This window comes from Falco naumanni, chromosome 5 (assembly GCF_017639655.2).
Source record: "Falco naumanni isolate bFalNau1 chromosome 5, bFalNau1.pat, whole genome shotgun sequence".
Taxonomy (NCBI): domain Eukaryota; kingdom Metazoa; phylum Chordata; class Aves; order Falconiformes; family Falconidae; genus Falco; species Falco naumanni.
Window position 1 is genome coordinate 55,512,792 of NC_054058.1, and position 24,390 is coordinate 55,537,181.

A 24,390-nucleotide genomic window follows, 5' to 3' on the forward strand; every position below is an offset into this window, starting at 1 on the left:
GTTTAGCTCACTGCATGGTGCCAGAAAACAAGAATTCTGTAGGATACAAGAATACTTCATTTGTATGTCTCTGCAATCTGCTGGTGCAGAAGCTATTGTCATCCAACTGGGTGTATATAGGTAGCTGGGATGTGCAGGTTTGGACATAAAATATGAAGGCTGCTTCATGTTTTTTCTGTTGTCTGGGCATCTGCTGATTCTGTACCCTGTTCTAGCATGTCTGGTGGCTCTGTGACCTTGGGCAAAATACTCTTTCCTGATGCCTTTTTCCTCCTGCCTGGTTTGTTTACATTGCAAGGCTTTTCAGGGAAAGAGCCATCTCTTGCTATTAAGCATGTCTAAAAGCTAGTGCAATGGAGCACTTTCTCAGTTGAGATCATCTTGTAGGTCCACCATAAATCAAATCATGGTGGCCTTTTCAAATTGTGTCCTTTTAGACTGAGCAAATGAAGTTCTGTTAGAAAGAATCTCTAGACAGCAATATAAAAGGCAGCATGGTAAATGTATTCATCTGAATTAGTTTTTCACTCTGCCTACACAGTCACCTGTACCACAAAATTTGTGTCAAGGGGATCTCAGTTCTCTGCAGAAGAAATATAGTTCATGGAAATGGTCTTCCCAGGTCCAGAATCTCTCACCTAATTGAACTGCATGATTTGTGCAGCAGAATGCATGACTGTGGCTCTACATAGAGACCTGAATTTGTTTGTTAAAGTGTAATATGTAACAACAGTGGAGTTTAAATGGCATGTAAATATATCTGAGGGGTTAGGCATATAGGCCAGAAAATAATATCCGAATATAAAACTTCCAAAAGCTCTTGAAGACTAATATTCCTATCAGTGATATGGGTCTAAGAAGGCAGGTTTTTACCTTCTTATCATAGGATCATTCATCCATGCATTAATTTCTGAAAAAAACCCAACCCACTTGTATTTGCAAATGTGAATGATACTTAACACAGTGGGGCCTGGAGGATGTTAAATGTTATGATCAATGCCAGTTAGTGAAAGCGGTTTGAATCTTGCAAAATTCTGAGCGGTCTGATCTCTTCTGCAGACCATGAGGGTTGAAGGTGCTCCACACTTACTGTGGATCAGTTCTATGGTGTTTTCTGTTATGGTGGAAATACTACTGATTTTGAAGGAAAAAGGAGGTGAAATCAGAGGGATAGTGCCCTGTGAATACTGAAAAGATCCTAATAAGATGTTTGTTAATATATACTGTATTTGGTACAATCTGATGCATTCTCCAAACAAATTGGTTTTCCCTCCTTAAAAAGTAGTCTCTTTTTAAGCTGTATCTCCCTCCCAATATGCTTGAATTTACTCTGAATCCAGAAATTCCTTGCTTATTATAGAAGTCTATGTTGAGTCTCCATTTCAGGTCTCCACTCCACCCTTCAGGAGAGTTTACAAAAAGATCTTAAGTACTTCCATTACCTTTTCATTCATTCCCACCCACCTGAGTCACTCTTTTCTGGTGACTAACAAAGATTTTCATCTTTTATTTGGCTGGAGGCCAAGCAGCTGAGGAGGTTGGGTTGGGGCCCTTTCTTGATTTAGGCAGTGACTAAGGCTGTGCTGGGAGATTAAATGCTGAGTCAGTAGTTCCTAGACCCTTCCTTCTTTGGGTGGACCACTGCGTTGATTATCCTGTGAAAAGGCATCCCTTGTTCCTCATAGTGCTTTTTATTCCGCCTCTTTGAAAACTGACAAGGTCAGAGGAGGAGAGAGCAGACTGCAAGGTGGCAAAATCAGTGGCCTCTGTGAGATACTAAAGTCCAGTTCCTGCTTGGCTTCTTGTGGAGGAGGGAAGTTCTTCTGCTCATGTGAAGCCCTACTGAATCAGACAAAGATGATGAAAAATGTGGCTTCTCAGCTGAGGAGCGTTCCCACTTTTTTATCCAGAGTCTAGCAGCTGCTTCATGTTGGCTTTCCAGTTTCACAGTAAAACCAAATCATACCAAACCAAACTTAATGTAACCGAACTCCCTATTTTTGTCTGAGGGAGAAGAATTGTCTAGGGTGCTTTCCTTCAGCTGCTTTATCTCTCCCTTCCCACTCTGGGGGGAATCCAGAGCTTTGATAAGGTCAGCAACAACTTGAGACAGCAATAGCATCGTTTCAGTTGTGACAATCTGGAGGTGCTTGGCACTGCTGTGACCTGAATTGAGCCCAGAGGAAACAGAGCTGTGTAAAACCATTGGGACAGGCACCACACTGCCAGCCTCATCAGCCTCCGGGATAGAGGAGAGGGCAAGACCATGGCATTCAGTGGGTGTCCTGCCTCAGCCCCCATATGCTACATCAGGTGCCTTCTTTCACTTCAATAGCTTATTTATGGGGCAGTCTGCAGCGAAATACCAGGCAAAGACGACTGCTGAGGTGTTTTTTGCCTGTGTGCCTTGATGAATTTAACAGGACAGGATGGTTATGTTCTACGTGTTCACTCTTTTTCTCATTATTTTCTTGCCACCATAAGTGCATTTTCCTGCTTTGGTTTTAGGCAATGTCTCATTAAGCACAATATCTTTTGTGGTTGAATGCATGTTGTCCAAAATTGCACATCTTCTGTTTCAATTAGCATGGTTTACAGGGTTATGAATTGGAATAAGAAAGAGGTGCGAGCTGGTTTTGTTTCTTCCCTCTTGATTTTTCAGAGTAAAAAAACCCTTGACATCTTTTCGTACAAGATAATGAAAATGATATCATACAGTATTAGTTGAGACTAGAGGAAATCTATTATTTGAAAAAAAATGTTTCATGTTATTAGATTGTACAAACTAGCCAAGTGATAATTATTAATGACAGAAGATTCAATAAAGATTAAAATATTTCATGTTTTTCTTCCACTGATGTAGTGCTGTAAATTTACGACCAGTGGGAAACCATACAAAAGATCTGTCAGCTTTTAGTATTTCACATTTTAGTCTCTTATCAAAACTGATTTCAGGTTTTTTAGTACTAAAAGCAAAGGGGAAAGTGCAAGCTGCTTCTAATCAAACTGGAATGTTCAGTGATCACCATCAAAATCTTTACAGTGTTGATCTGAGTATGAAGCAAAGAACACTAATTTCTCTTTTGTTGACTTAATTTAGTGGCAACCACAGCCTTTAAGATGTAACAGTAGACAAGTTCATGTCATACCACTGCAACTGCCACTGTACATGTGAACACCCGCCTGCTTAGGATTAAGTCCTAAGTCAAAACACCAATGAAGTCTAATGCTGCCAGTTTAAGTCAGACACAATTTGCATAGTGTTTTATGCAAGTAAGGACAGCATGATCAGGACTTAAGCCAGATGACAGTGAATGAAGTTACAAGGGCTGAAAGTATTTATGCAAGGAAAGAGATGCATCCCTATGTGATCTGGTCAGGAATCTTAGCAACCTTGTTTTCCATTGGGAGCTGAACTACCATCCTGTATTGTTTGTTATTGTTTGGTGTACCATTGGCATGCCCACCTCTTGTTCTTTACAGAGTAAATGGTGCCAGCCTTTTCATCAACCATGGTCCAGGTGCCTGAAAAATCTTAGAACTGTATGCCCTTCTCCAAACACCATGCCTATCAAGATCACAAAATCCATATTCTCAGTGTTTGGTTGTTCAGAATAAACCCTAGAGCATCTAATTTAGCACTAGTCTTTGCTGTTCTTTACTAGCTGTAGCAATGGAGGTGCTTTGATTATTGCGTAATATCCTTTTCAGGTTATCTTTGTGTCTAGCTCTTACACAATTCCTGTGTGTCTGGAGAGAAACAGTGGCATTTCATTTGGAGGGATATTTTCTGTAAGGTATTACCATATCAGGGGAGTGGGATCATCTTATCTAACTGTCTTCCTTAACAGCCTCTGAGCTTCATCCAGTTAGTTGGAAGAGAGAAACATCCTCAGAGGTGTTCATCCTTTCTGCTGAAGAATTCTGTCTGGGGGTGCACTGAATCACGCTGTTAAATGCCCATCAGCTTTACAGAGTTAAGCATGCAACTTCGATCATTAACATTAGGAGAAATTATCTCCATCTGGAATGGATGTGCAGAGAGTTGGGGATGAGTGTTTGTGATCCCCAAGTCACCTTCCATAGCTGCTGCTGTGGAGGTTTAATGGAAGAAATTCATAAATTTAAGAGGAGAGCTACACAATTACTCTCAAGTTCTTCTCCTGGGTGTCAGTAAACCACCTGTACACAGAGCTTGGTTGCAGTGTATTTATGTGAAGGATGGGTTTACCTGTGATTACTGGAGTTCTGTTTCTCCTTCTATGTATTGTCATTTCCCTTTTCTTTTCTTACCTTTCTTCAAAAAACCCAAATCTGCTTATGCGTTACCCCAGAGAATTGCAGCAATTTTCACCTCTCACTAAGAATTGTCAGCCATGAAAAAGCTGACAAAATGGGTTTTGTAAATAGATCATTCACTACTGTTCATCCATTCATGGGCAGGAAGAGAGATACCTACCTGAAAGACAGATGGCCTAAGGGTAACACGAGTGAATCAAAGATACTGTAAACATACTAAATTTAGCTTCATTCAGGCCCCAAATATTAAGCTGGTCTTCGGCATGTTTCAGAAAGCATGTGAAATTTTCCAAAAGCTTAGTAGGCAGGGATTTTACTAATTTTATGTCACTATTCTTGAGCCTTTAGAAAGTCAAAGTCTTTTAGTCTGTGTTAACCATTCTAACCAAGTTAAGGACACCTGACACAATAAATGCAGATGCAAAAACTGAAAGCTGTATTTTTAAAACATTAACATTTAGAAACAGAAGTGTTCTGTTTGTGTCTCTCACTTTTCAAGGAGGTGGTCATGAGAACAAAATGGTCCTGTTTATTATATTCTCATTAAAAAAGTGTTTACACATAAGATTTATGGTCTTGGAAAGTGCTCATATACTCACTTCCCTTGAGTCAGTGATTTTTTTATTCCCTGCCACACACTCTATATAGAATCACAGAGTCATTCAGGTTGGAGAAGACGTTTAAGATCATTGAGTCCAAAGTGTTAACCCAGCACTGCCAAGTCCACCACTGAACCATGTCCCTAAGCACCACATCTACAGGTCTTTTAAACACTTCCAGGGATGGTGACTTAACCACTTCCCTGGGCAGTGATTTATTTAATATTTAAATAATATTTAAGCGATTTAAACAGAGTCCCAGGTATATGGATTCACAGAGGGGTGGGATTTGGAATGTCAGTTGTCAGTGCCAGTAGAATATTTGGAAACTGATTAAGACATATTTGGGTTGAATACTGGTGGGAAAAATGTGCTTGTGGATAAAAAATCTGCTGCATAAAATAGTGTGTTGAGGGCATTAAGGCTCTGGAAACAAGTTTAAAAGGCAAGAGGGGATGACATAGCATTTCCCTGAAATTTCACCGCTCCCTGCTTTCAAGGATAGTAAGGAATCCCTGATTGGAAGAGTACTGTCAGAGCTGGACTTTAGATCATGATACTGTTAGTGTTAGACTGTGGCAAACTGAAGTTATGTTGGCCATCACTTACCCAATTAACTGTCTTTGCTGGAGAAGTATAGATGTCTCTTTTTAAATCATTCTATTTTCTTTGCTATCCACATGTCTGATACTCTTCCCTTGCCCCACAATGGTGACATATCTCAGGTGTACATGGATCTGTGTCATTGTAGCAGGATGATTAAACAGGGCTGCATTTTACTGTTGAACAGCATGATGTTGACACCTATGCTGGCAGCTGCTTTCACTCCTGTGGTTCCAGGCATCACAGTATAGACCATATAAAAAGTAAGTCCCACTCCTAAAAAACCAAATAAATGAATGTAGCAGAACTGTAATCTTAACTCCCTTGCTTTAGTCTCTGTAAAAGTAATTTCTTTAATGATACATTAATGTAAGTTTTCATATTTCCTTTTGGTTTCTCACACAAGGAAGGTTTGTGCCCAAAGGACCTACTCATGGCCAGGACATGTAACATGCCAGTGAGACTCCCCGGTGCGACATGCCCCCTGCTGGGCTCCTGTTTCTGTGGAGGAGGGAGTGAGTACCTGACCACGTCCCCACCTCCTGTGAAGACTATGCACAAGTCCAAGTTTGCAGCCCACGTTGTCACTCACATACAGTGCCTGGTAGTATGGCACCCAGTGGCAAGGCAACTTGACTGTATCTGGGGGGAGTGAGGAGACAGACCTCATCTAAAAGCCCTTGGCCTTAAGGTGATCAGGTTTTCATCAGATCAAGAAAGGGTGGACCATACAGAGACTCTGTCCATCCCTCCTCCCTCTAACCTCCTTCCCACAGCAAAAGGGGTTATTGGGAAAGTTCAGAAGCTGAAACTCATGAGATTTCCACTGGCACTTTACCTCTGAGAATGTTTTTACTTATCCACAAATGACTGAGCTTTAATGAGTTTCTCATCATTTGTACAAGCAGCAACAGTATATTTCTTTCGTTCCTCTGCCAATCATTCTTGCATATTTTTGGAAATTTTCATAAACTGTATTGGCCAGTGCTAGGCTTAAACTGTGTACAGATGGAGGTGGACAATAACATTAAAATGCCTAAGTAATCACATGTGTTACAGCCTGCAGTTCTGCTTTAGCATTTGGATAGGAGTGTGTTGCTTCATATCTAAAAACATAAACGTGCTCTGTTAAAGAAGCTGAAAGAATAAGGCAGTGTTCTTCAAATTAATAAAGATTAATAAATGAAGGGCACTCAGTGTCATCTTCAGTGCAATGTAAAGAATAAGATTATCTAAGTTATGCAGATTTTCTACCTTTAATTTAGGCAATATTTACAGAAACTTCCCACCCATATCTCATTAGTTCAACATTATGGTTTATTTGTGCAAGTCTGTTTTAAAATTAATGAATGATGTGGAATTAGAGAGTTACAGCAGTGATAGCAGGTATTTAAAAAAACATTCAAAGCACAAGTGAAGAATACTATGCTCTCAGGAAATAAACTGATACTTACTGAAGCACATGCAAATATTTACATGATCTAATAAAGATCAGTGAGAAAAAAATAAGAAAAATAGTCTCATGGGACGAGCATAGGAAAGTAGATTGTTAAATACAGAGAGAGCAGAAAGATTTCTAGTACAAAGCTGCAAATAAAAGTTTTATCTGCCCTGCTCATCCAGTTTACATATTTGGTTAGCCTTTGCTATACATTCTTACTGTAAGAAAGAGATAAAATGTTCAAATAGAGGAGGCTAAAGTTAGTCCCAGAGTATGGGGTAGCCACAGCTAGAACTGTGAGAACAATAGGATTTTTTATTTGGGAACCAAACCTGTACAGAGAAACAAGACTGGGGACTTGTGTGTCCAGGAAAGTTTGCTTTAAGTTGGCAAGCAGAAATGAAAGATTTTGGGTTTTTCAGTGTAGTGAACTGGGGCAGGGTATATACCCCCCAGTTTTTTTAATATAAATTGATATTGGAAAGGAAACATTTCAAACAAAGGCTTGAACTATATAGTTTGGTAGTGAAGAGTGGAAAACATTTGAGCTACTTGAGTTTTGTCCAAATTCTCCAATTTTTCAAGTCAAAATTTTTCACAAAACTTGAGAAATTTTCAGAAAGTTTTCTAGGATCCTAGATGCTGCAGTTTAAGACAATTTTATTATTTAGTAAGAAACTAAAAACAAATTCCCAAACATACCATCAACTGAAAACTCAGGCCCTATTTAATTGGATGCTTAATTACTGGCACCCACAGGTTGGTTTCCTAGACTGCACAATCAGCCGGCTGTGACAGCCTTTCTTTTGGTTGCTGCCCTGGTACAATGCAGCTTGAACCCCGCTGTGACCCCTGGGAATGCCAACAATAGAGATGATCAGTCATTGCACACATAGCTCTCCAAAGAGTGATCACTTTGTTTCAGGTCTTTCTAGAGAACAATTCATAGTTTTGCAAGTATTTTAGAGTTAACATTTCTTAGGGTGTAGATTAAAAAATGTGTTACTTGGAGTAAAAGTGTGAAACAAATATTACACCTACTGATAGCACTGCTGGACACTGAAGTGTAGAGGTTAAACACTGGAAGTTTTGCTACTGAGGCTGCTTTGAATACAACAGAGTAGGAATACTTCCTCCTCCCCACTCCCCCTCTCCCCTCAAAAATACACCAGATCAATGGGATGGTGCCTTGTGCAAATGAAACACCACCATGTTTCATGTCAAAATGTACAACTGTTTTAATCTGGTTGAAGGTGAGGCTCTGAAGCTGATGTCAGATATGGCTCTGAAACTGATGTCAGATACGGCCTGTACTGAAAATCTGCAGGTCATTAAGCTGCCCGCAAGGGAGGGAAGTACATTTTTAAGGTCCATTTTGGAATGTGGGTCAGAGGTCCTCAGGTCCTCTAGTTCTTGCTCTAAAGCCAGAAGCTGCAAGGCTTGTTTGGGTTTTCTGTGAGATACTTTATGGACTGTTGCTTGTGGCATGGGAACCAAGTCATTTTTCAGAAACTGATTGTGTTGTTAGCTCTGTTCTTTTCCTGCAGAAATTTGGACCGTATTTAACCTCTTTAGCTGTTTTATAGGAAGGAATCCTATTGAGAACACCTGGAGAATACAATTACAGCATGATCATTTAAAACCACGGGTATGCCTCAGCTTCCTGGGGAGCTGGGAGAAAGTCAGGGAGTGCACAAAGATTTTTTGGGCTGACCAAAAACCGTTCAGGGTACTAGATGCCCTTTACATTTCAGTGGAGGTCTGAGCTTAGAACAGTCCCTTTTAGACAACTGAAAGCAGACCTCTTCTGCTGAGGCTGAGAGCACTCCCCAGCCAGAATATGTGTTATTTTGTTGGCAATCTGATGAACGTGTGAAAGGTAGAGAGGGAAAACCCAACAACCTCCAGGATTCCAGTCCTTACCCATCCCTGTAACTTCCATTGTTGCAATGCTGCTAAATCCGCTTTTCCTGCTCAGAACTTAAGTAAACAGACATTGTACTTGTGGGGACTTACGCAGCATTTAAAAAAAAAGGTCTGAGTTTGTTGAATAGAGTTGGATAAGTTCTGGGGTAGCTTGGCGTCAAAGGTTAGATTTTGTTATATCCAAGGTCGGGTTGGGAACTGGCATACTGTAGCTTTTCTTGAGTGATCTGGTTTTTTTAAGTGCTCACAGCATGCTTAAGAGAATGAAAAGTACAGTATGTTTCACTGCCTTTCCTGGAAAGTGCATCTTCTGCTACCTGCTCTCAGAGAAAAGACTTAGGTCAGAAAATAATCCAGGTAATTTATTTTAAATTCTAAATTCACATACTTTGCCTTCTGTAATGCTGAGACAGAGACCTTTGGAACAGAGGGATTACAGGCTTATTTGAATTATAAAGGTGCTGACCTCAAGCAGCCTTTTAATCAAATTTGTTGTTCATGTGGTCAGCTTATAATCAGGTTTCTGTGATACTAGTGCAAAGACATAGTGTCAATGCTGAGTCCAGAGGTTTATCTTATTCTAACAATAGAGTTTCTATAAATCAGGGATATCACAGTAAGTCATCCTTACAGCCCTTGCCCTGTATTCTCACCTTCTGCCTTGTGTTGCCCCCAGTGGTTGTTTAACCTCTCAGTTAACTGACTGAGCTCGCTAACCCAGGAAAAAAGCTGAATAACTTTGTGCTGGTTTAGTGAATTGAACATTCTCCCCGCAAATAGGTAAGCACCAGAGCTGGTGAATAGTGAGGAAGCAGCGGGACCAAGACAACTGAGAGCAGGGGCAAGAGAAGGGCAGGAAGCTGATGGATTGCTTCGGCCATCTTGAGACACCTTCCCCTAAGTCTGGCTTGTTAAAGCTTCTCCACTTTGCATACAAAATATTAGACGTTAAACAGAACAGAAGCCTCCCAAGCATCTCCTATCTGCAGCAGGTTACTGGCTGTTCTGGGTTGAGTGGGTCTGGTGAAACAGACAACCCTATGAAAACATTTGCTTCCAGCAAGTAAGGATTTTGTGTCTCTTTTGTTTAAAAACCTGTTTATATAGATTATTTCCTACTGAGCCCTTGTCAAGATTTTTTATTTTGCCTTCTCTGGTGAAAGTCTCTATAAGACTTTCCTTTTAGAATGAACCACAAACTCATCTTTCAAAATCTCTGTACAGCTCCTTCCAAAATCTAGTCCAGTCAAGGCTATGATTCCTTGGCTTCACACTCCCAAGCACACACTGCCTGAGAGGAAGTTCAGACAACCAGTTCACTGCTTTTTTCAGTGAAAAAGAAAAGAAGGAAATGTTTCCTGTAGCATAAGGAAAAAATAATGTAACGAAGAAATAAAGTAGAAGGGCTGAAAATGAGAAGTTGGACACGTAAGAGTATAAAAAGCATTAAATCAAATTAAAAAGAATTAAAATCTCTACCTGTAGCTACTTTTCAACTTCTTCAACCTGCGGCAACTTTTCATGGGCAACTTGCTGCCCACCAGGGCTCCCAGGGCCTTCTCCGCAGAGCTGCCCCCCAGCAGGTCAGCCCCCAGCCTGTGCTGGTGCCTGGGGCTGTCCCTCCCCAGGTGCAGGACCCTGCACTTGCCTTTGTTGAACTTGTTCCCCTCTGCCCAACCCTCCAGCCTGCCCAGGTCTTGCTGAATGGCAGTGCAGCCTTCGGGTGTATGAGCTGCTCCAGGCCTACAACCAGACTTTGCACCACCGAGTATTTCTAAATAAATAAATCCCTTTATTTAATGTTTCAGATCTCCTTTCCCTTGACATTAGAAGGATCATTTGTCTGTGTACAGCTAATTTGCTGTTTAAGAATGTTTAAGAAGACTTTCTCAAGGAAATATGCAAAATAGTATAATTGTGGTTGGATTTTTTCTTTTGCTTTTGAAAATCTGAAATTTTTGTAAACGTTGAAAATAACTTGATCCTGTTACTTAGCAAGACCTTTATTAACCTCTCTTAAGTAACAACGCTTACACTTGTTTTGGGCCCTGATGGTCCCAGGACAAGCTTATGCTGCAGTAATTATCATGAGGGAACTGTCCCAAGCATGTGTCTGAGATGTCCTGTGAGAATAAATTGCATAGGGGAAGGAATTTATCCTTACTGACAGCTCCACACAAGCTGCTGACCCCTTGTCCAGAAGATTTAAGAGTATTACAATAACTGATAGTACCAAGACTCCTTTTTTTAGGAGTATCATACAGCAAATGGTTAAAGTGATATCTCCCATCACTACCTGTGTCATGTCTCTGGCATCAGCTAAGTGCGAGTATGCGAGTAAAGCAGCACAAGAAAGGAGCCATGAAGTGTGAGCTGTTCCACATAAAAACGTGCACAGATTTCACAGATGCATCAATACTGTTGTAGATTTAGTGATGCTCTATTTTGACCTAATAATGACAATGCTATGACTTTTGCAACCCCCTTTTTTTTTTTCTTCCCTGTAGAAGAACCTTTGCAGTGCTACCCCTTCATACACTGCTTTTCTTGCCTACAAGAGTACGATTTAGCTGCTGATACAGGATTCTAAAAGACTTGGGGGTAACGGAGTGAATTAAACATGCCTCTTCCAGCTGCTGCTGTTCACAACACTTTTGACAGTTAAAATACATCACACATTCTCTTGTCTGTTTAATGTAAACAATTAGTATTTTAACTGGAGTCCAGAATCAACCCCAAATAGGAGGATCCTGACAGGCAGTTCAGATAGGAAACTAAGCAGTGTCCCAAATTTATATAAAAGCAGTTTGTAGTCAGTTCAGACTATGCCTAACATACTGTCTACCACAGCACATTAGACCATGAAAGCTGTGAGATCAGTGTCTTGTCTTTTGGGGATGAAGGTTTCATTTTTCATCTCAAAATTATTTTAGCACAACTTTTAATCTGAAATTTTTAGTATAAAATACAAATTGAAAGGGGAAATAAAAATTAGAATAAAGTATTTTTGGTTTTATACATTGAATTTTTTGAATGTATACATGAAATTTGAATGTATAAAATGAAACATTTTAGTTAACCCAAGGCCAGTTTTGGAGGAAAGCTTATTTAAACAAGATTTTCCTTTTTTTTTTTCAATTCTGGAATGAACACATTGGAAATCACAGAATTCATTGAAACAAACAAACAAAATCTGGCTTCTCTATAGTTTTACTTCCTTCAAGCTGAAGTAAACCTGAAGTAACAGAAAAGCTTTAATGCAAACTTAATTTTAATACAGAAGTAGCATTGTGAGAATAGTTGCAATCTTCATAGTTTTAGGAACTCTAGCATGATCTCTGCAAAGTGCAATTTGCTAAATTTTATTTCCTAAATTAATTTTTAATAAAAAGGTTATAAACTGAAAAAGCTCCTCATTCCTTACAAAAGACATCCAGGACACAAGACTATACATGTGTAAACCCCTTCTTTTTTTAGTCTAGGTGATGCATGGCTCCATAAGGGAAAAGAGGAAACATTCTGCATAATATTTCTTCACACAGGTGATCTTGAAATACTCTGTACCTAAAGTCAAGCCCCTTGTGGGTGTGAGGATCTCTCTGGAAGCCTCTCTGACAACTTTTCCATGTCAAAAGCTAAGCATGCACCTCAATGTGAAGCTGGACCAGGACTCAGCATCATTTAGGATTGAACCCTGTAACTGCTAGCATGGGTAAAATACCTAATAGGAAGCATTTAGCCTCACTTCAGCTTGCTAGGGAGGAAGCTAAATTTTAAGTTATAAACTTCACATCAGTGACTTTCCCTGTATTCCTTTGCAATGGTTAGTAGCTTGATTGCACTGGACCCTGTAGAGTCTACAATAGCGCAAATAATGAACCATAACTAAACAACTTCCCAACTTTGCGAAAGGAAGCCAGGCAATTAATTTATTTTAAATTGAGACTTCATCTAAAATGAAGTAGTCCCCTCAGACCTACACAGCAGCTTCTGCAGCCATCAACTCGATTTGCACCTTTAAAGAAAAAAAAAAGGAGCGGGGCACAGGGAGTAAAAATGAAAATAGCTTCAGGTTGTTCAATTTCCTGTTTGTTTAAATTTGTCCTTCCTGACATGCAGATTCATCACACTCCTTTCCTGGTGACTACTTCATTAGATTAGTTTAGTTAGGTATTCAGAGGGATTTTTACCTTCTGACTCATAAAATTCTTGTATTCCCCTAAGAATTTCCTGTGTCTGACTGGAATTTTATGTCTTTGTAGTTTTAGCTGGAGTCCTTGAAGAAGTTGCTTTCTAATGACTCTGCTTTTGAGGTCTCCAAACAGCATCTAAGGAGCCAGCTCAGAGCCTGATTCCTCTATCAGGAAAACTGATTTGTGCCAGCACTTTACCTCTTAAATTTTAATCAGAAATTGTTCTTATTTTTTTAAAATTCTTCCTTTCCTGACAGTATTTCCCCTTGCTGCCCGTGCCCTTTCCAGGTATCCACTTCAGAATATTTTTGTCCAACTCCAAAAATGCACCCCAGTGGCTCAGAGTGCAGCCTGCAAGCCTGTCCCATCAGGTTTTCATCACTCACTTGCTATAAAGCAGAGAACCTAAGATTACGAGTATATTGGACCGTTTAGCAGTTGATGAGAAATGCCTTTGTATATCCCTTCCCTGTCTTTTTTTCAGTCCTTTCTGAGGGGGGCGAGAGCCAGGTTAGGCTGGAGCCCTGGTGTGTGCTTCTTTGGAAGGGTTCAGTGAATTGAAGGTGATGCTTTTTGACACGTGAGCTCCAGAAATGTATGGAGTGACTGCAGTGCCAGCTGGCTGCCTTACACAAGGGCTTCGTCTGCCTCCATTTCCCTCTGGCGTGGAACAACGAGGCTTTACTGCCCGTGGTCACCGGAGCTCGGTGGTACCTCTGAATGTCTTTGAACAGGAAGGAACAGACGACAGAGTAGCACCGTGCTTGTTTTCCAGAGGTCTGGTGAAAAAGCAGGAAAAGAACGGGGCACCCGCGCTGGTTTTAGTGCCTTTTCGCCTATCACGGTGTTTGCGGCTGCAGCTCCGAGATAGGTGCCCCAAAACGCTGCCTTAAACTAGCCGGCACGTGTATTTATTGGTAAGGTTACTTTCCCCAAATATATTTGCTTATGAAATCAGCAGGTGGAGACAAGAACAAGGCTATGCGCTGCCGCCGCTCCCGCCCGCGCCGCCGGGCCCCGCCGGGCTCCCCCCGCCCCGAGGCGGCGGCCGGCGCCGAGGGAACAGCCGGGCGGGCCGGGCGGGCCGGGGTCGGGGCGCTCCCCGCGGCCGCAGCGCCTTCGTCCCGCTGCCGTTCCTGAGGCTGGGCGCCAAACGGCCCTCCCGGCGGCAGCGGGAGAGGGGGGACGGCGGGGACGCCGCACGTCCTCGCCTCCCCCAACCGCCACGGCCCGCGGGCCCGCCCTTCCTCGCCCCCTCCGCCTCCTCCCTCGTGGGTGCTCGTGTGGGAGGTGCCGCCCCGCGCGGTCGGGGCTGTGCGCGCCGCGGTGCCCGGCGGGGACCGGCATGGCGGGGCTGCTGCGCCGCGGCAGGGGCGCCCCGAGCGGGCAGGCCCAGCGGCCGGCCCGGCCTGCGCCGCCCGCGCCGTGGGACATCGGGGTAGCCCGGAGGAGGAGGCCCAGGGAAACACAAGTACGAGGCAGCCGGCAGCGTCACGGGGGAGAGTATCCAAGAGACACCAAGGGGTGTCGTAGCGGACGAGAGCGGCTGGCCTAGCGCTGTGGGAGGCACTGGGGCATGGGGGCAAATCGCCATGACACGGAGAGTTTTCCTTGAGAGCCTTGAGTGCATCTTTTAGAGGACCGTGTGCCCGCTCCTAGTGTCTTGCCTCTCCAGTTTTCTCCTGAACAGTCTTGCCCGCTCCCTTTTTGCCAGTTCTCTCTAAATTGCATTTCTCCTTATTACATCAGGTTTCTTTTCCAAGCCAATTACTCTTTTATGTATTTTTTTTTTTTGCCTAGAATAGCGTAAAAGAAAAAAGGATCCTGAAGTGAGCTGGATGTTTATAAACTGATGTTATTTGTCTGCAAAAACATGTAGTGAGTATAATTGACTTCTACTGTGACCGTTCGTACTGTGCCAAATTACAAATGCTCTTAGCTTAGGTTGAAAATGACTTCCATGTCTTGAGCAGTTTGTGTACGGTACATTTGTTTTGCTCAAGTTATTTTTTCAAGTAAAAAATGTAATAAAAGGCTAATCCAGAAGAAACAGAAGAAATCAAAGACATGGTCCTGTAAGGAATAGCACAGGCACCGGAGCAAATCAGAGACCTGTGCTGATGTGCGCAGCAGCTGTGTTAGCACTTGCTCAGTCTTCAGGAGATCCCAGAGGCAAGCTGGGCTTCCCCCAGCAGAGAATTCAAGGAGAACAGCTCCTGGTGAGATAGTTTTTAAGTAGTTTGCTGTTTCTTTCCTTTAACTGTATCACCAGATACATAGTATAGCTGTGAAAAGTTTTTTGTAGAAATCTTTCTTGAAAGAAGATGTGGGGTTTAGCAGAAAGGGTGTGCTTTGCTGTAGAAACCATAGCAGAAAGCAAAACAAGGTGGACATCATCATCTGAAATGCGAACTTTTCCATTTCAATAATTTCAGTTTTCAGAAGTTTTCAAAGTACAGCTGAACTTTTCCACAAAAAACTTAAAGGAATAGAGTGTGTGTGCACATGTATATTGTTTTTGTCAGGCTTTTCTGTGAAGACAAGTCTTTATTTTCTAGTCAGCATTATTACCTACCTCCCTTTGTTTGCATAAGAGGTTGTTAAAAAGATTTAAACCTCCCCCCCAAACCAACACTAACTCCAAACAATCAAACCCTGCAAATCATTCTTTTTTTTCTTCTTCTAGGATTTCCTGCAGTGCCTATAGCTGTTGCGTCTTTTTGTGCGTGAAAGCACGGTCTTCAACCATATGTTGTAGAGACAAACTCTTAGACAGATGGCAATGTGAACTTACCATGGTAAGGTAACACAGAGGTACAGGGTGGCAGAAGTACCTCAGAACTCTGCATGAAGCTGCAGAGTAGCTTCTGCACTTCCCAGGTGAGGGAGAGCTTCATGGCAAGGTTTCCTGCAGGGCTTAACAAGCCTGTAGCTCATGACGAGATGTTCCTACACTGGAATGAAAACCCTGCTCTGGAAATGGATCTATTTTAAGAACTAGCTTAGTGAATAAGCTGTAGTAGGCAAAGAGGAGAGGGCTTTGCTCTCTACCACTTCATGGTGGCATCAGAAGGAGCCATACCCCACCTTCCTGCAGGGTCTTGTCCTGTGGCTAGATGGCCCTTAAAAGCAGACCTAGTGGTTTGTGGCTCTGTCTTCATCCTGCTGTTCAGTACTCTATTCTGTCAACCTTTGGCAGACATTGCCATCTGCTAACTACCCCAGTGTTGGCCCAAATCCTGACAAAAGCTTTTCTTGATGGCCAAGAAAATTATGTCCCTACTTAGTTATTTGTGACCAAGTTCCCTCACCAAGACATCTCATTCAATATCTAAAGTAAACAGAAGAAAGGGGGCCTTTGTCTTTTTTTTGTTTGTTTGTTTTAATCAGTGTAATAACTCTTTCCCTTGTTTCAGAACTTTACAACTGCAATGAGAGCCTGTTTGTCCAGCTGTAATGAGGAGGGTACTTGTCTGCTAGAGCACTCAGTTCAGGAGGCACTGTAGAAGGAGGCTCAGTAAGAAGGAATATAACTGCAAAAGAAAGACAGTACAGGCTACTTTTTTTTGAGTTAATAATCCTGTCAGAATTCCACCTCTGTAGTTTCAGTTTTAGTGTGTAGCTGAGTTCTGATTGTTCTTTACAAACTTCGTTTCCCAGATATGCGTAACAATACTAAGGAAAATTTTTCAGCAAACAAGTTGTGGATGTTCATTACTTGAGACACCCCATGACAAATTTTTCAAATATGTACTTCATCTTTGACGTTCATTTCAGTGCCAGATGCTGATTATTACAAGGTTGCATTTGCCGTTTTTTTTACTTTCTCTGTGAACACACTGCATTAGGATTCCAATTTTGTCAAATCACTTCCATCATAAGGCCTGCCAGCTATACTGCTCTCCTGATTTACTCATCCTATATGAAAGCTTCAGTTATTTCAGTGACTTACAAAGGTAACTCATAGTTCTACCAATTGCAAGATATTTTGCAATATATACATTTGTTTTGCTAATACTGCTTTTGGAAGGAAAACAAAGACATTTATTCAAAGTTGAATGCTTTGGACAGAGGTTACTAGGTCAACAGTAAATTTTAAAAACTATTTCAGACATTTCTTGATGGCATTTTAAAATTATAGCTTAAGGTTACACTGCTTCACACAATTCTGTTTGGTTCCTTTGATGCTGAAGATCTACAGCTGACTTATGTGTAAGATATATTTTTAAAAACATTAGCCATGATTTAAAGTAACAAGAGACACTGTTCAGATGAGGGGAGAAACCCATCCTTTGGGAGGAAGTGAGTTAGGTTCAGTAGTTTTGTTGAACCTGAACCAAGAAAGAAACCATTAGTAACTCAATCTTTCTAAGACGACTTGAGGAAGATCCCAGCTTCTGCCTACCTGTTGATTTTAGCAGCAGCCCAGACGTCGGAGATGTCAGGAACGTTACAGAGGAAGGCTCTGAAACAGCTGTCTTGTGTTTAGCAGTATTTTAGAGCACAGCAAAAGGACTAAGGAAACAGCTAGGGCAGTAGCGGTATTGTGATACAGTTATTAATTGCTAAAGAGAGGAGGCCCCATGCTTTCATTGCTCAAGAGACATCAGGGGCACTCTTGTTCTGAAAAATACAGATGTCAAATAAAATTGTAGATGCAAAGTTTCAGATCTCCCTTAACAATTCACTTTAAACAAATATAACCTCCTCCCACTAACAAAGAAAATAAGTCTGGATTGCATATGCTGTTTCATAGTAAGTTGTTTTCATGCTCACAGTGCTGTAGTGGAAGAAAACAAATACCACCTTTATTTATGTCTTTCACTTTTTTTATTTCCCAAGTGAGAAACATAAAGAAAAAAACAGATGACGATTATCTCATAAAAGCTGCTATTAGAAGTTCAATTGTTTGGTAAAATTCCCTTCCCACACTGTTCTGTCAGAGTGGTATTGCCTGCTGTGTTAGCCCAACTTTGCTATTAGAGACAGGTAGAGATAAGCCCTCTCTTTTCCTTCCAAAATTAAGCTTAATTTTTTTCTTTGTCTCCCCCTGCCCCCACCCAGCCTAGCTACTGCTCTTACGCTCTGTATGTTGTGCTGTAAAACAGTACCGTGCTGTCCTTCTCTTATCTGGATGGTGCTGGAAAGGACCAGCTTTTCTTTGCAGTGGAATACATATCTAATGTAAAGTCATTTGCTGGTGAACAAGAATGTTTCTGTGCCTGATTCTGTTTCTAGCTACATTTAGGTAAATCAGGTGAACCTTCACTGATTTAGTAGTGTTACCTGAGGTTAAAATATTTGTAAGTAAGAATATTTATTGTGCATTCTTCATCGTGGAGATGTTATGAAAAATAGCCCAGGATGTTAGCCAAAAAAAGCCCTATATATGCACAGGCATTATAGAGAATAGCAATATGTCACTTTGTAGTTTTACATTAAACTTGTATGTGAGAAGTTACAGCTGTGGATGCCTGTGTCTTTCAGATTCTGTTTCAATAAACCTGTGAGAAAGAAAAAAGTGAAGGCACTTCAGCTTTACAGCAGTTTCAAAGCAGAAGCTTTATTACCTTTTTTTTATTTTTTTTTAAATCCTACGTGCTTTATGTTTTTACGCAGCCGTAGCTTCTCAGTGAAGATAAATGATGAGACTCTACCTTAAAAAGCCTTTGGGTTTTCATTAATCCACATTAGGTTAAAAGGGAATCAATTCTAAAAATACAGCACATCAGAGAAACAAGGTATTTTTCAGGTCAAGGTCCTCTTTACCATCTGGTGCCATTTGGTAGTTCTAACATCTTCCATCTCCCTCTACTTCTCCATCTGTAAATAACTCACTGAAGTAAATGCTTGGAATAATTACAGCAAAGAATAATAAAATGCAGGTTGAAGTTACTCTCTTCGGGATCTGAAATGAAAAACATAACTACAGACATAAGTTACTGAAAAACTGTGGAGGTCTCCAGTCGACAGGTGTATGAAATAGGAATAATGTCAGAGCACGAGATGCTTGCGATTGCAATTGGGCTGTTAAAAAAAAAAAAAAGCGTTAGAAGGAATATTAGTTGACAAGAGGGGGAAAAATAGACTAACAGGGCTGGTTTTCAAAAGCAGCCTGCTGCTTTGCTTCTGCAAATAGCTGTAGACTCATACTTTAATGGTTAGATGTCTTAAGTGCTCACATCCATTTATTAGGAAGTTGGAGATCCAACTACAACAAAACGTGTGCATACTTGTGAAACTGGAAGGAAGTTTGAGATGCTTCTACAGTTGACCCGTCAATTAACAGCTGGACTCCTTTCCAAAAGTTTATGGGAACAAAATGTCCTCCTTAATTCACATGAGGTCAGCATCACCAAGAGAGTCCTGGAGTAGCCCATGAGATAAGGTGCTTTAGAACTTCCTGGGTTAATGTGAAAGAAACAATCTACGCATGCTGGGGTTTCATATCTCCATCAGAAATGCACAAATGGGGCTGGACTTCAGGCACACCATTTGTTGTTGCAGCCTTACTCAGGCATTACAACTCCTTTGGCATCTCAATTTAAGGAGGAGACTGTTCAGTTTGGCAGCTGTCTGGGACTGCTGTGTGCTAGCTGCCCGTGTTGTCTTGATACCTACCTTGTGCCAGCTGCCTGTATAGGTACCCACCTCAGGCGGCTCATTAGTAGTACGGACTCGGTCACGTACCTAGAATAGGAGGTCTGAAAGTGAGAAGGAAGATGCCTCTTTTGAATGAGTTGAAACCCTGTGCCCAGGGCTGCAAAAGCAGCATCCACCATAGGCTACCAAAGCCAATGTTTCTACTTCTCCCTGTTCTTCATGGTTGCTGCCCAGGGAAGTACCAGGCCACCTCTGCTCTGAAGAAAGCATTCTTTGCTGAAAAAGCATGAACCGCTGTCTCCTGTTTTGCAGAATAGGGACCATTATGAAAACCAAAAGATTCTATTTTGGTGAGGGGGTGTGGGGTGAATTTTCAAAGTGCTGTGCAGCTTTCACAACATACTTGAGGGATGTCCCAGAATGAGGAAGAATGGGATGTGACTCTTACGTGTGACACCCAGCAGTGTAAAATCCTTTCTATTACTCATGCAGGATGGAGCAGAAAAGATCTGCCAGTAAAGTTCAGTTTACGCATGGTTTTCACTTAAGTACTTGACAGAAGAAAGTTCCATTGCTTTGTTTATTGTAGTTTAGACCCAAGAAGGGATACTTGCCATATATCTGAAAAACTATTAATCTCTGTGGCTGGCTTATTAATGTACCATAAACTGGCCCTTAGGACACAGTGGCCTGACTCCCATGTAAAGGGTCATCAGGGTGAGCACAAACACAACAGACTCTTATTTTAAAGCCCTTTTATATTGCCAGTGTGATGCAAAGTGGTTGTGAAAATAAGAATGAGCCCATTTTAAATGTCTGCAACGTGATAAAAATTGCTGACCGTTCCTGTGTCATACTCTCCCTCAAACTAAACTTTACATTTAAGGATAAATGCATTCGCTAATTTTAGCTGCTGCTCACACACAGGGAAGTGCAAATGTCATTTGAAGTTGTTCACTCAGCTGGGAGACTCCCCCCACCCCCATCTTGTCTCCTGCAATTACCCTTTGCCCCTTTCCCCCAGCAGCTATTTCTTCCTAACTGTTACGTTTTACCATCCTTCAAAAGACAGCGGCTCTGCTCCTGCTGCCCATCAGATGCTGCGAGCTAGGCTTGACAGCAAGCCACCACCCAGGGAGGGTCGAGTCTCAGCACCAGGGTTGGCAAAGGGTCTCCTCCAGTGCTCGGTCTCTGCAGTGCCAAGGGTTACTGTTTCTGCCTCTCAGCTCAGCAGAAGCAGAAGAGATCCAAAATGGTATGGTCTTCTTCCCCCCGTTCCTGCAAAAGCATGCCCTTTCCAGGTATCCAGATAGCCTTCAAAGGCAGGCTGAAGCTTTAATGCACCGCTAACAGCAGTCTGAAATGTAGAGCGGGTCACCCGTTTTGCAGCCGTGCAGCAGGAAGGAAGCAGGTGCTGAGGGGCCAGGAGTGGAGCCGCCCCAGCCAGTGAGACAACAGGAGAGGAGAAGTAGCCTGGGGCTTGCAAAGTGGAGGCCACTGCTGGGTCACTCACCGCTTACAAAGACAGAGAGATCATATGAGGAGTCCACAGGAGTCTGGTTAGCTTTCTACATCACTGGGAGTTGCCTGATGTGCAAGCACGCAGACTGCTTCTACAGCTTCTTCCTGGCAGCTTTTGAAGTAAAGAAAACGGGCAGAGAAGGCTTAGCAAATGGGTTTTCCACTTGAGCTCAGGAGAGAGGAAATGAGACGGCAGAGGGGGATTGGTTTTCCTGGTGAGTTTGGCTCATCAACTCAATGAGCAGTTCACTCGTCTTCCTCTCAAGGTCAACAGAGTGAGAGTGTGTCTCACTGTGCCCTTCAGGATCTTTCCTGTTGCAGGGTTTGCTCAGGTTTTATTCAACCCTTGTGGAGTTACTTGTTTGTCACAGTAGTGCTGGTGCCTGGCCTGCCATGTCACTCAGGAAGAGATGGCTTGACTAAGAGTTAAAAAAGTCAGCGCAGTGGAGGCGCAGTCTGTTTCCCTGTCTTGGGGACCATATGTAACAGTGGTGGAACATGTGTCACGTGTAGCATGAACTGACAGCCTAAACTGAAGTCACTGCAGTTGGGAACAAAGGCTATTTTAGGAGGAGCTTGCCTGTTTATATAGGTTTCAGATGACTTCATTTTTTAAAAGTGCGTGGAGTGCATCCAAAGCAAATAATTTTTCTGTGGTGAATGGGAAGACCAAAAGTCTGGAGAAAGGAGGATGGATGGTCTTTCTTTAATGTCAAAGCTGACATAAACACGTCTCCTGCAAACCCTTCTCACAAGATAATTTTCTCAGCAAGACACAGATTGCTTCAATCTCTGTGTAGCAGCCTTTGAAGCTTCCCCCTTACTGCTGTTATGGAGGAGGCAGGGTTGTCTTTGAGAATTTCTACAGCATTGAAGTGTTCCTCCTCCAAAGGAGGATCACATGATCAGATAGTTGGTTGCTCCAACAGCTCCCTCTTTGGAACTTCTCTGCCATCACACAAGGGCAAATTGATATGTGTGTTTTGCGAAACTACTAAATTTAAAAACCGAAACACGCTTCATTAAAAATATTCTGACCAGCTCTATGCAATACCTCAATATTTGTTAGATTGAGGCCCAGCTAGGAAGATGGTGAATGGTGATGGAAAGGAGCCACCAATTAGGAGGTATCAATTTTTCTGTCAGTGGGATAACCACTCTTACAAAACCTGTCATATGTTTATTCCTTTTCTGTTTGTGAAGATATTTGTTTGGCAGGGATATTTTGCATGAGGGAAAGAATTTATAAATTGTTTTTTTACAGTTGTCATTGCTGCACTGGTTTGAGTTCCTGTCTTGTGGGATATTTTCCCTGTTCAGAGTTCTTGCTCCTCAGTCTGCCTGCTGTGTGTAACTCTTCCATTTGCAATACTTCTGGGGAAGAAAATTACTCTACTTCTGCAGTGAGTTCTGGGGTGGAAAGACTTGTGATGGTAGTAGGCATCTTGGAGCATAGGACTTGGGGCTTGCAGCGCTGTCAGTTTGCAGGCTGAGGAGTGCTACTGTATGGGTGTTCCCAAAAGGAAGAGAAATGCATTTCTTTCTTAAAAATTTATGTCTGTTATGCTTGCATTCTCGTAAGTGTTCTTTCATATTTAATGGTTTAAGATACAACTGAAGACATATGGATTTTTTTCCCAGTTTACACACTTCCTCTACCCACATTCAGAAAACTTGATGGATTCCACACCTCCTCTTACTGTATAGGAATTTTTACTCATTTTACTTATGGGAAGCTGTATACATCCTTTATTCATCTGCATGCAGTGATTCACAGCTGCTGCTGTGTTTCTTAATAGCTTATTGCAAGTCAATTTATGAAATCATCAGTAGCAAATGCTTAACAGATAGTAGAAGAAGCAGCAAGGAAGTTCTGCATACATGGGCATGTGTGTAATACACAGAGAGCAAGAGCTGCTTGTGCATGTTATATTTGGCAAGAGAGTGAATGAGAAGGACAGATAGCCAGTGGGATTTCAGATGGGCGTTGGTAGATGTTGACATGACCTTAAAGCCTATCAGGTTCTTATGTGGGAACCCAGCTCCAGGAAATGGAGCATATGATGACATGTTTTTGAGGGGTGGCTGAAAAGTTACAGCTGTGTAATGGGATTCCACTGGGACACTGAATAGACCTGTGTTCTTTTTAGCTATGTTGTAGAGAGGGGGAGACTTGGCGTGGAATAAAGAGTGGAGGGTCTTTATTTAGGTGGTAGGTGGCCATTACTGGTACATCAGGTATAAATCTCATCACATTCTGGTGTCAGGTAATACTGCATAGTGCTCAGCTAGCAGCTTTGTTGAACATACGTGTTAATGAGTACAGTTGTTCTGTCCTGGATGCAGACCACGTGCAGACCATCTACTAGTGTCTACTATGGGCATAGTTATGACTCTACCTGTCCATGGCTGATGTGAAGCACTGATTACTGTTTTGAAGTTAGACACAACAGTAGTAATTTCACTGACTCTAATGTGTGATGGGTCAATGTCTGAGCGCATCCTTCTGGGGGTGACCATGCCTTGGTGAAGGCAAAGGTCAAGACAGGTTTTGGGGCTCTAAATGGCAATTTATCAGCTCTTTTTAAAATTACTTTTTCATTGCATAAGCAAAAGCACTTGTGTTCCATAAAATCTCACAGTTTGTCTTCAGGGTGGAATTTGTATTTTTTTAAACTGATGGTGATTTTTTTAAACTGATGGTGAGGCTGAATCTGGCCTGCCTGAGCAATGACCTTCATCCCTGAGCTAATCTGCTACCACTGCTTGTAGTGGAGTGCAGGAATCTCTGTTGAGATGGAAGATGGGCAGCTAGTGACAGTTTAGTCCTTGCCTATAAACAACTAACTTTGTATTTAGGGGGGAAATTTTCCAAAGTACCTAAGTGATTTAGGATCCAGAATCTCCATTTCAGTTATTTCCAGGCTGTAGCAAGAGATAAACATTTTTCAAAGTGTGATTCTGTCTTGCTTTTTACAAAGCCATCTGCCATGAAGACTCCCTCTTTTCTTGCTTATCTTGTTCCTCTTTTCCAGGCTGGCCTTCCTTCTATGATGTGATCAGTCCCGATGTAATTACTTTCAACGATGATTTCTCCTATGGGATGCATCGCATTGAAATATCCTGCAGTCAGGTTAGTTTATAGCACATACAGACCATTCCGGTGGCAAAGGCTGCAAAAATCATTACAGCATGCTGTACTTTC

The 24,390-nt window shown here is 41.9% G+C and overlaps 1 protein-coding gene across 5 annotated transcripts in view; it reads left to right on the plus strand.

Annotated features, from left to right (window-relative positions):
* MSRB3 (methionine sulfoxide reductase B3) overlaps nucleotides 1–24,390 on the plus strand; it is an 86,383-nt gene that overhangs the window by 54,378 nt on the left and 7,615 nt on the right. For all 5 annotated transcript variants that reach the window (XM_040596137.1, XM_040596136.1, XM_040596139.1 and 2 more), the window contains one exon: nucleotides 24,221–24,318. In XM_040596137.1, the coding sequence (XP_040452071.1) occupies nucleotides 24,221–24,318 (98 nt within the window). The remainder of the gene's footprint in view (nucleotides 1–24,220; nucleotides 24,319–24,390) is intronic.